Genomic DNA, 12,216 nt, shown 5'->3' with positions numbered 1-12,216 from the left:
TCCGTTCTGAAAACTGACCATTTATTCCTACCCTTTGTTTCCTATCTTTTAACCAGTTAGTGATCCATGAGAGGACTTGGTTCAGGCTTGATGCAACCCCCGCTGCTCCTCTTTCCCTGAGGCTCCATCCCCTAGGCAGCCAGAAGCCAGGTCTAAGAGCTGTCCTGGGAGCCCAGGCTGCTGTGGGGAACCCCAGACTCACCAGATTCTTTGGGTTCTACATTCAGGGGGGTGGGGATATAGGTTGGGGGCGACTCTTGGGACCCCAGCCCCCGGCTAGGTCACGTGGAGGATCTGGGGCTCCTCACAGTGGCGCTGGGACCCTGGGCAGCTCTTACCATGACCCGGCTCTGGCTTCTGCCATGGAGAGGGGGGGTGGAGCCTCGAGGGAAGAGGAGGAGTAGTGGCTGGGGCAACAAATAGGAAGAAGAGGGGCAGTGGCAGGGTCACCCAGGGGATGGAGCTCCCGCATATATCCCACTTTTGCCTTTTGAAAAGATGGTCACCTACAATGAATGGGCTGGACTGGGAGCTCGCTGTGCCTCTGTGAGGGAGCAGAGGATTGTTTCCACCACTTTGCAAGCAGCTCAGGAAGCATAGACAGAGGGGCCGGGGCGGGAACCTGGGCCTGAGTCTCTTGTCAGGACTCCTGTGTGTCAGACCTTAACTCATACACACAGCCCTGCCCTGCCGCAGTGGGGAGTGGGATGAGCAGGTGTGCTGTGTGCAGAGCCATCAACAGGGGTGGGGAGCTGCCTAAATGGCTTCTCCTGGCACTCTGGCGTTAATCACGTTTCTGACAAGACACAGTCAAAATGATCTGGTTGAGAGCGTAGGGGAAGGGTGGGTGTCTGTGTTGTTTGAATAGCCCCTGTCCACAGCTGGTGCAGCCCCCATGGACAGGGCCGGTGCAAGGAAGTTTCGCGCCCTAGGCAAAACTTCCACCTTGCGCCCCCCCGACCTGAGGCAGCTTTCTGCCCCCCCCCCTGCCGTGAGGCGCCCCCTCCATGGCACCTCCCCGCCTCTGCCCTGAGGTGTCCCTCTCCGCGGCAGCTCCCCCCCCAGCCATGTGGCAGCTCCCCACCCCAGCTCAACTCTGCTCCACCTCCTCCCCGATCACGCTGCCCCTGCTGTAATTCTCCTCCCTTCCCAGGCTTGTGGCACCAAACAGCTGATTGGTGCCGCAAGCCTGGGAGGCGGGAGAAGTGGAGCAGCGATGGCGTGCTCGGGGAGGAGGCGTAGCAGAGGTGAGCTTGGGTGGGGAGCCCTGCGGCCACCCCACAGCCCCCGCGGCAGCTCCCTACCCACCGACCCGGGGAACCATGAGGGAGTTCCCCACTCTGCAGCTTTTTTTATGCCCTGGGGATGTTTAGCCAGAGACGGGACAGGGACATGCCAGGTGTAATGGGAAATAGCATCCACATCCCTTCTCTTTATTGACCGTCTCAAGAGAAATTCGGAGGTTGGAGCAGCCACCGACACAGCTCCTTATAGGCCAATATCTCACCAGTCCCCTGGCTCTCCATGAACACAGTCACATTGTAAATGCTGCTGCCTGCCTTGGTCTCCTTCCCCCAGTTCACTGTCCTCCCTCACCAGCCCCTCTCCCATTGCTCCAGGCCTTGGACCATGTGAAAACCTCTCTCTACAATGAGGAGATCAGTAGCTCATGTCGTCTCAGATGTAAGGGTGCAGGAAGGAATAGGAGGCTGGTGTTTTTTGTACCCCATGTCACCAGCACTGGAGCTGGGTGATGAACTGAACTTTTACTTGATGAACACCCTGATTATCCTTGCACGAAGGTGTTTGCTTTTCACGCTGTACACAATTGGGTTCATGAGGGGCGGGACTAGCAGGGAGATGTAGCTCAGGATAATACGAAGCAAGGGGGAAGAGCTATTTGCAAATCTGTGTATCACAGACAGGCTGATGTCTGGTATGTAGAAAAGCAGGACAGCGCAGAGGTGGGAGACGCAGGTGTTCAGGGCCCTCAGGCACTCTTCCTGGGACACGACACTAAGCACTGTTTTGAGGATCATCACATAAGAGAGGAAGATGAGCAGCGAGTCCAACCCCATCGTTAAGAGTTTAGCAAACAAGCCATAGATGCTGTTGACTGTGATGTTTGAACAAGCCATCTTCATGACCTCCTGGTACAGGCAGTAGGTATGGGAGAGAACATTGGCTCGACAGTATTGGAACCGTTTCAGGAGAAAGGGGAGTGGGAATATTACGGCCACCCCTCTTAGCACACACACCAGTCCCATCTTTTCTATTCTCGGCAGGGTTAAGATGGAAGCATATCTCAGTGGGTTAGAGATTGCAATGAAGCGGTCAAAGGCCATCAACAAGAGGATGGAGGATTCAGTGCACTGAAGCAAGGGGATGAAGAAGAGCTGGGTTAAACAGCCATCAAGGCTGATCTCCCTAGAGTTAAACAAGTATATGCCCAGTATCGTTGGCATGGTAGCTATCGATATACCAATGTCCGTGACTGCCAACATTGAAAGGAAAATGAACATGGGCTCATGGAGGCTTGGATCTGTTTTTATAATGAGCAGAATGACTGAATTTCCTACTATCGAAATAACATACATTAAGCAGAAGGAGATAGAGATCCAGAGATGGATGTCTTCCTGCCCAGGTATCCCAGTGAGGAGGAACACGGCAGAATTTAATTTGGTGTCATTGACAGCTGACATAATGTGCTGGGCAGGTCCGAGGAGTCTTCAACTTTCTTTCCTGAAAGGAAAAAGAAAAGGAAACTAGATGATGTTTAATGAGACATCTTTCTGCTCTCTGTGCAAGTCTAAAGGAGCTCAAGGAATGTCAGCAAGAACAGCATCGATAGGAAGATAGGCACTGCCAGACTGTATCAGGCCTGTCGTTCATCTAGCCCAGTATCCAGTGGCCAGTTCCAGATGCTTCAGATGAAGGTGGAAGAAGACCTGCAATTGGGAGCTATGAGATAACCTGCTCTAAGGGAAAGTTCCCCTACCCCCTTCCCCCGAGACACAATATTTAGACATTATTTGTGGTGTAAGTCAGGAAGGTTTGGAACCCTTCCAAGACTTATTTAAAAAAAAAATCCTCGCTGCTGTAATTAGATTTGACTGTGAGTTCCACAGACTACTTCGGCACTGTGTGATGTGACAATTGTGACCTTCAGACAGACTCGATTTCTGGCCTTCCACTTTCTGAGTGTGGCCCTTTGCATCACGACATATAGGTAAATGCATGGCAAGTGCATGGTGAAAATGGTATTTGTGTGTCCTGCATTCAAGCTATTTATAAATGTGTTTCATTGCTTCATTAAACATATTTTTATTTCCTCCACTCGTTAGTGTTTAAATTCTGCCCCTTTGCAGTTTTTTGGGATAAATTCTTAGGGCCAGGTGCTTAATTCAATAACATTGACTTCAACAGTGTAACTCCAGATTCACATGCATAAATTCAATCAGAAAAAGGTTCCATTAACTTTCCACTACCAAATGCCCCCAGTGATACACTCTGACCCCCAAGAATTCCTCCAAGAGAAGCTGAGTGCTTTAACTAGCCAGTCGTGATAGAATCCAGAGAGTTCAATCATCCTACTGGCTTCTCTTCGTCCTCCCAGGAACGGCATCTTTTCCCCATGCAAGCATCTGTAGATATCAGGCAAGTTACAGGCTAACACAGACAGTTACTTCAGCTGGGTGGAGGAGGTGTTGGCATCAGAAATGGGTGAATACTTCAAACAGTGGTGTTGCACTAATGTCCAGGTGTGCGTGCAAGTTACTTCAGCCATGCTCATATAAGAGATGATTGGCGTAAATTACATAAACCACTATTGCACTGCCATTGCCTGCACCTGAGCTCTACACTGCTGAAACACAGACCAGCGGTTCTGTTCTCTCATGACCTTTTGGAAAGTCTTTTACATGCATTGCCGAGGGTTTGTGTTCATGACCTTGATTTTAAGTGTTAGAAACCACTTCTGGTCAGTTACCAGGAGATAGAATCATACAACGGTTCACTGTACAAAGAGTTAATAGCAGAAACCCTTTGCAAACAGTATGAGGAGTACTTTTGACATACTTTCTAAAGGCAAAACCATTACACAGTACAATTACCACTGCTCCTTCCTATAGAGATTCCAACAACAATGCTGCTGGCTTTTGATATACCTCATGAAAGTTTGGTTTGTAATATTTGTATATGTGTCTCAGCCCTCATGCAGTCGCTTGTTGGCAAACAAAAGTCTAGTAGCATCTCTGTCCCTGGGTTAATAGCTGACTGGTTCCCCTCAGGATCTGTTCTGTCAGTGTGTAGCCTGTATCTGGAGTGATAACAGGCGTTGGGACCAGAATAGAAAATATTCATTCCCTGAGCTGTCACTCTCTCGTACATAGTAAGCCCACCACTTGTTATTCAGGCATGATGAGGGTTTGCAGGAAGCGGATTTCAAAGTCAAATACATGAGTATTCATGGAAATGGAACTTCCTCTCTCTCCGTGGCATCTGGGAACAACATAGCCTTGCCCCTTCACTTTACATTTTAAAGACAGTGAAACCTGCCAACGTACCCAACTCCTGCTAGAAGGGAAACCGTTGACACCGGAGATCTTCACCCTAAAGGACAAGGAGTCATCGGAGAGGTTGCACGGGCAGCAGACAGCATCTGTTCAGATAGGAAGTCAACTGCCTTTATGAAGCATGCCTGCACATTCCCTTGGGGGCCACTTGGCCATCAGGGAACTTCAGCTGCTTGGCTTAGTGTGCACCAGCTTTAACTCCCGTCATGGCCAATGGCAAACTGCAGGAGGCCAAATCACAGGGGATGTGAGGTGATGCTAGCCAATCTTACTGCAGCGCCAGCCCTGCTGCAGGCTCTATTCATAGAATCCAGGCTTGTCATCACTGTTCATATGATGACATATTAATCACATGGCTGCCTTGGGTGCAGCCAAGTGGAAAAAATGATGCTGTCACAGCTGTGATCTTGCTGAAATAAAATAAATTATAAATAATAATGATAATAATATAGGACCTGATTTCTCCCCAGCAGTCCCTTTCTCTGCATTGTAAACCCAGGGTGCAAGCCAGGGAAGAGAGATTCCACAAGGCTCCGTAAAGGGAAATTTGCCTCGGATTATTCCAGTACCAGAGTTTCCTTTCCTTCTCCTGGAGGAATAAAAAGGGGACTCAGTGCCCCTGGATCCCCACAGTAATGCACAGATCTCAATGAGCCACTTGTAGCTCCGCCCACCCACAATCTCTGTGCCTCTGCAACTGCTCTAGCTGGCTGCTAGCACAAGTTAATCAGAAATGTTCTACCAGGGCCTGTCACAATAGCCACTGCCCACAGGATCTGCTGAAGGGGCATTGTACAGGGTGGAGGGGGCTGCACAGAGATGGGAAGGCTGGTTAGAGTAACTGATGGAGACATTGGCCGAGCCATAGACTGATCGGGAGTTTTCGACCTTTCCATTCCCAAAGTTCAGCCATAGACTCAGTCAGTGCAACCTTTGTTTTTGTTCCAAGGGAGAGGCAGATGAAAAGCCTCCAATTTCTTTTGGGGATCCAAAATGTCAGCTCTGTAAACAAAGGCTGTTGCATATCTATCCCAAATCAAGGGGAAGCTGACTTATATCAATGAGTTTGCATTGTACAGATGCAAGACGGTATAATTCTGGATATATACTCCTGCAAGAGTCCAAGGCTGGGTAGCTGGGAAATTGGTTGTTGTCTCCTCTTTGTCCTTGAGTGGCTTAGGTAAAGCACTCAGGTAACTCAGTCGGGTGTGTGGTGCCACCTGCTGTTGTGTTGGGTGACACAGGGCCTGGAGAGGCTGGCTGTGTCCCAAGCAGAGCAGTGTGAGAGAGACCAGCCCAGCTGAATGGTTAGGGGTTCCATGGGATCCCAATCTGCACTCCGGGGGTGACAACCCATCAAAGAGGTTTTAGAAGAAACTGATAATTTAAACAGGAAAAATCACCAGGACCAGAAGATATTCATCCAGGAGTTCTGAAGGAACTCTAATATCAAGTTGCAGAACTATTAAATGTAACCTATCACTTGAATCAGACTGTACCAGATGATTCGCTAATAGCTAATAGCTAATATGATGCTGATTTTTTAAAAAGGCTCCAGAGGTGATCCCAGAAATTACAGGCTAGTAATCCAAACTTCAGTACCAGGTAAACTGGTTGAAATTATAATAAAGAACAGAATTATGAGACAAATACAGGAACATGATTTGTTGGGGAAGAGTCAACACTGCTTTTGTGAAGGGAAATCATGCCTCACCAATTTATAAGAATTTTTTGAGATGGTCAACAAAAATGTGGGCAAGGTTGATCCAGAGGATATAGTGTACTTGAACTTTCAGAAAGCCTTTGACAAGATCCCTTACCAAATACTCTTAAGAAAATTAAATAGTCATGGGATAAGAAGGAAGATTCTCTCCTTGGTCATAACTAGTTAAAAGACTGGAAACAAAGGGTAGGAATAAATGGTCAGTTTTCAAAATGGAGAGAGGTAACTCATGGTGCCCCACAGGGGTCTGTACTGGGACCAGTGCTGTTTCACATATTAATAAATGATCTGGAAAAGGGGTAAGCTGTGAGGTGGCAACATTTGCAGACAAGACAAAATTATTCAATATATTTAAGTCCAAAGGAGACTGTGAAGAGTTTCAAATGGATCTCACAAAATTCAGTGGTTGGGCAACAAAATGGCAAATGAAATTCAGTGTAGATAAATGCAAATTAATGCACATTAGAAAACATACTCCCAACTATACCTACAAAATGATGGTTCCAAATCAGCCATTACCACTCAAGAAAGAGATCTTAGAGTTGTGTATCATTCTCTGAAAACATCTGCTTAATGTGCAGAGGCAGTCAATGAAGCTAACAGAATGCTGGGAACAGTAGGTGGTGGATATAAAGGCCAGGACAGGTTAAACCTCCCCTGGCAGAGCTGTGGCTGCTGACCGCCAGTTGTGGGGTTTGCCCAGGGAAGTTTTTGCTTATTATTATACACCATGCAGGGTCCAGTGTGGTAGTATGTGTTACTCAGCTTCCTGGGTTCATCAGTAATCTCCCTGGACTCCATGGTGATGAATCCAGGAAGCTGAGTGTAACAGACCGCTGTGACAGGTTGTCACCCCTTGGGTGCAGTCTGGGAGTCGTTGGAACCTCTGTGCCCCTTAGCCCTCAAGCTGGGCTTGCCAATCTTACAATGCTTTGTTGGTGAACACAGACAGCCTCTTCAAGCCCTGTTATCACCCAGTATGACAGCAGATGATGGTGCCACACACCGAACTGAGCTGCCTGAGTGCTTTACCTAAGCCACTCAAAGAGAGGCAGGAACAGCAGCCAATTTCCCAGCTCCCCAGCCTTGAACGCTTCCTGCAGTATAAAGCCAGAATTATTCCATCTTTCACTGCACAGGTATCTGCACAACATAATTATTAATATATGTCATTAATATAGGTCATTTGCCCATTGTTGTGGGAAAGATATGCAACAGCATTTGTACACAAAGCTGAGGGGGGGAGGGATAGCTCAGTGGTTTGAACATTGGCCTGCTAAACCCAGTGTTGTGAGTTCAATCCTTGAGAGGGCCCCTTAGGGAACTGGGGCAAAAATCAGTACTTGGTCCTGCTAGTGAAGGCAAGGGGCTGGACTCAATGACCTTTCAAGGTCCCTTCCAGTTCCAGGAAATAGGATATCTCCACACACACAAAAAAAGATTTTCACCAGACACATTACACAAAACATGCTGGTAAAGATAGAGCATAATTCAAGTTTATTAACTACAAAAATGGATTTTAAGTGATTATAAGGGATAGCAACCAGATCAAAGCAGATTACCTAGTAAATAAACAAAAATGCAAACTAAACCTAGCAGGAATTGGGTACCTTGGCAGGTTTCACTATGTTTAAAATGTAAAACGAAGGGGAAAGGCTGCAAGCTGTTTCCATTTGCAGATGTTCTGTGCCGCGGCAGAGAACTCAGCTGGGCTGTCGGGGTGACTCAGGGATAGGGCTGAAGGGCAGGCAGCGCTAGGTAGCTTTGGAACTTTATAATATCCTAAAGTGCCCCCCACAAAAAAAATTCCATACAGTGTCTCCAATGTGTTGGACAGCACTCGTCTCAGTACAGACCCCTGGGGGACACCACTATTTACCCCTCTCCGTTCTGAAAACTGACCATTTATTCCTACCCTTTGTTTCCTATCTTTTAACCAGTTAGTGATCCATGAGAGGACCTTCCTTCTTATCCCATGACAGCTTACTTTGCTTAAGAGCCTTTGGTATGGGAGCTTGTCAAAAGCTTTCTGAAAGTCCAAGTAAACTTGCGTCTGATGAAGTGGGCATTCACCCATGAAAGCTTATGCTCCAATACTTCTGTTAGTCTTAAAGGTGCCACAGGACCCTCTGTTGCTTTTTATGTGTCATGAATCACCCTTGCCCACATGTTTGTTGACCCTCTCAAAGAATTCTAATAGATTGGTGGGACATGATTTCCCTTTGAAAAACTGTGTTGATTCTTCTCCAACAAATTGTGTTCATCTGTGTCTGATAATTCTGTTCTTTACTATAGTTTCAACCAATTTGCCTGATACTGAAGTCAGGCTTACTGGCCAGTATTGCCAGGATCACCTCTGAAGCCTTTTTTTTTTTTAAATCAGCACCACATCTGCCAGTCATTAGGAACAGAGTCTTATTTAAGCCATAGGTCACATAGCCCAGTTCTGTTAGTCTTAAAGGTGCCACTGGACCCTCTGTTGCTTTATACCACAGTTCGAAGTTCTGCAATTTGGTATTTGAGTTTCATCAGAACTCTGGTGAATATCATCTAATCCTGGTGACTTAAATCTGTTTCATTTATCAGCTTGTTCCAAAACCTCCTCTATTGACACCTCAAAGTGTGACAGTTCTCAGATATGTCACACCCCCTCCCCCAGAAAATGGCTCATCTGTGGGAAACTCCTTCACGTCCTCTGCAGTGTAAACTGATGGAAGGAATTCATTTAGCCTCTATGCAACAGCCTCCTCTTCCTTGAGTGCTCCTTCACCAACTCAACTCTCCAGTGGCCCCCTCACTGTTGGGTAGGCTCACCGCTTCTCATGTACTTTGAAAAAATAGCTGTTACTTTCTGTGTCATTTGCTTTTCAGATCTTTTGAACTAGGTGCCAGTGTCACCAAGCCCCATTCCACAAATACGAGTCACACCGGCAACAAATCATGAGATTGCTTTAAAATAATGAGATTTCAAAGTATACTAATGTGGGGTTTGTTTTCAAGTGTCTTTGGATTCTCAGCCTTTGGGATCACCTGATTCAGGTTTTCTAGCTTCTCTGCAACTCACTTTTTAAAATAAACTTTTTAAAGATAACTGAAAGCGAGGTTCCCATGCAGGCTCTTGGTCACAGCAGTTGGAGCTTTCAGAAAGTCAGGAAATAGTGTGAGACTCCCAATAAAATCCCAAGAGGAGTCGCTGCTGGCCCTAACTAAAGTGGAGCACCCAAACAAGAAGGCTCTGAGGGTTAGTTAGTGGACAGTTCTGATCATGCAGTTGGTCAGTGGAAGAGACACTGTTTCCCTCTGCACTGGCTTACAGAGCCTCCTGTTGTAAGGAACCGGGTTACACCACAGACAGCTGGACATAGCAGTGACTGACTCGCAGAGTCACTGGTATGTGAGGCAGAGCTCAGAGGATCTCCTCCCCATGTTTAGGCATGACACGTGCAAACGCAGGTAAGCAAGGCCATGAACATTCTTAATAGAAAGAGGCGTGACTCAAGCCCAGCTCCAAGTGCCTGCTGCTAGCTCTCTATGGGAGCCACACAACCCCTCCCCCAGATCCAGCTACCCCCAAACTTGGTGATGTTGGAAATTTGGAAGCAGGCTGGGAGGTCTATCTCCAGCGCTAGAGCAGCTGTCATTGCTCATGGAGCGGGTGGGGGTCAGGATCAGAGGGAGAGGCAGCCCAGCAGGGCTCTGTTTGCCCAGGCAATGCTCTCCAGATCCTCTGCTCTCTGAAAACACGTCCTGATTCCCCCTCTTACTGCTGAGCTTCAAGAGGGACCTAGATCTCCTTTGTCAAAGGCGGCTGTGCTAATGACAGGCCTCATCACCAAGGGGTGTTGGGAAAAATTCAGGTTCTCCACCCAGTGCCCCAGATTGCTCTTACGGGACATACAGAGCTGAAATCTCCCTAAGGCATTTACTTAACTATGGCCCCAATTATTGTAGCGTCCGAGCACCTCTGTAACATATTTATCAGTACAACACCCCGTGTGGCAGGGCCGTGCTACTAACATCACTGGGCAGATCCCAAGGCCAGAAGGCACCACTGTGATCCTTTAGTCTGACCCCTGCATAGCATAGGCCAGAGACCTGCCCCCAAAATAACTCCTAGAGCAGAGCTGTTAGAACAACAACCTGCCTCGATTTAACAATTGTCAGTGCGTGAGAATGTACCACAGAGGATGGGAGGGTGGACAAGGCTCAGGAGCTGAAGAGCTTTCAGTGAGTTCCTTAAAGAGACAGGGCATGATGTCTCTCAGAAACTTCCTCAACACCCGCTCACTCCTTGTCTCTCTCTCTGTCCATCTCTCTCTCTCTCACACACACACAAACACACAGTCTTTCTCAGTCACATCCCAACATATACTTGTTTTGTTGTTGTTGTTACATCTTGGTACTTCCTGAAATGCACATATATTCTCTGTAATTTTATTCTTTCAAAGTGTTATTTTAGTTTGTTGACTGGTCTATACATTTCATAATTTTCATTTTTCTTATGTTTAACTTAATTCTTTGGGTAGTGACCTCTAAAATGCTTAACCTGTCCTGGCTGGAGTAATTATCCCTATGGTAGGTGGCATACAGGCACATATATCTCAGTACACATAACAAAATTTATTCTGCACATGGAAGGGAAAAATTGGAGGGAACATTGGCAGGAAGCCAGTATTTTGTTTACAAACAGAGGCGGGGTGATTGAGATAAGAAAGGGCTGGTGATTAAATTATGGATCAAGAAATTTCATCTATAAAACAGGAATCCCTCCATGGAGGGGGGAGGGGTTGTTTTAGAGAGAACACAAGGGAATCAGACCATGTACAGCAAAGCCTGTGAGTCAAGGTTACATTCAGAAAAGGGGGAGCTTTGGGGGCATAGGTGAAAAGAAGGGGCCAAAACCAAGGGAAGGAGTAGCAGTGGTATAGAGAAGTTCCCACTGTGCCCGTGGTACTTATGTAGCCCCATCACCATAGTATCTGACACCTCACATCCCAGCCCCTCGGTGAGGAAGAGCAGTGCTGTTATCCCCATTGCACAGATGGGAAACTGAGGCACAAACAGAGTATGGGCTAGATTTTCATAGGTATTTAGGCACTTAGAGGGATTTTCTAAAGTTCCTAGAATGTCAGGTGCTTTGTAAACCTCACTAGATGCCTAGCTGCATCTTTGGGTGCCTAAAAGGTTTTGAAGGTACTGGCCTGAGGTTATATAGGAAGTTGATGGTGAGAGTAGAACCCAGATGTTTCATGTTTAGCTCCCTATCCAGCAGACCAGCCTCTTTCTCTGCTGCATGCTGCAAAAAAAGAGGACTCTGATAGATGGGAGCAAAACCATGGTGGCCAGTTTTCTGAGACTCCAGCAAACGGTCCCAGGAGGTTGGGATGGATGTCATGGTTGACAGCATGAAAAGCAGCACAGAAAGGATGGAGAATGAGAGTTAGATAAGAAGAGCTCACTTAACTCCCAAGAGGTGGCAGGATTTGCCCCATGCTGGGTTGTAGAGCAATGGCTGTTCTGGAATTTTACATTTTAACTGATAACCATTTTGTTTTGTCATTTTTTTTCTGTGTTTGAGAAAAGGAAGGAATCAGAAAGTGTCATATACGTATCAGATGTGTTTATGCCTCAAATTCTTAGGGTTTCAGCTGCATTCAGGACAATTCTAGAACAAAGAACAGAAATTGCATCCAGAGAGTCCATAGAATCATAGAATCATAGAATATCAGAGTTGGAAGGGACCTCAAGAGGTCATCTAGTCCAACCCCCTGCTCAAAGCAGGACCAATTCCCAGCTAAATCATCCCAGCCAGGGCTTTGTCAAGCCGGGCCTTAAAAACCTCCAAGGAAGGAGACTCCACCACCTCCCTAGGTAACGCATTCCAGTGTTTCACCACCCTCCTAGTGAAATAGTTTTTCC

General features: G+C 46.9%; 1 protein-coding gene across 1 annotated transcript; it reads right to left on the bottom strand.

Annotated features, from left to right (window-relative positions):
- Positions 1 to 1,766: 1,766 nt before the first annotated feature.
- On the bottom strand, positions 1,767 to 2,738 carry LOC117872460 (olfactory receptor 51G2-like). Its single transcript, XM_034760934.1, has one exon. It carries the CDS (start codon positions 2,700 to 2,702, stop codon positions 1,767 to 1,769), a length of 936 nt encoding a protein of 311 aa, XP_034616825.1. The 5' UTR covers positions 2,703 to 2,738.
- Between the last annotated feature and the right edge of the window lie 9,478 nt (positions 2,739 to 12,216).

The sequence above is a fragment of the Trachemys scripta genome, chromosome 1, assembly GCF_013100865.1.
Source record: "Trachemys scripta elegans isolate TJP31775 chromosome 1, CAS_Tse_1.0, whole genome shotgun sequence".
Lineage (NCBI taxonomy): Eukaryota > Metazoa > Chordata > Testudines > Emydidae > Trachemys > Trachemys scripta.
Note: the sequence above shows the minus strand (reverse complement) of the source record. Positions and strands in the feature narration are given on the sequence as shown.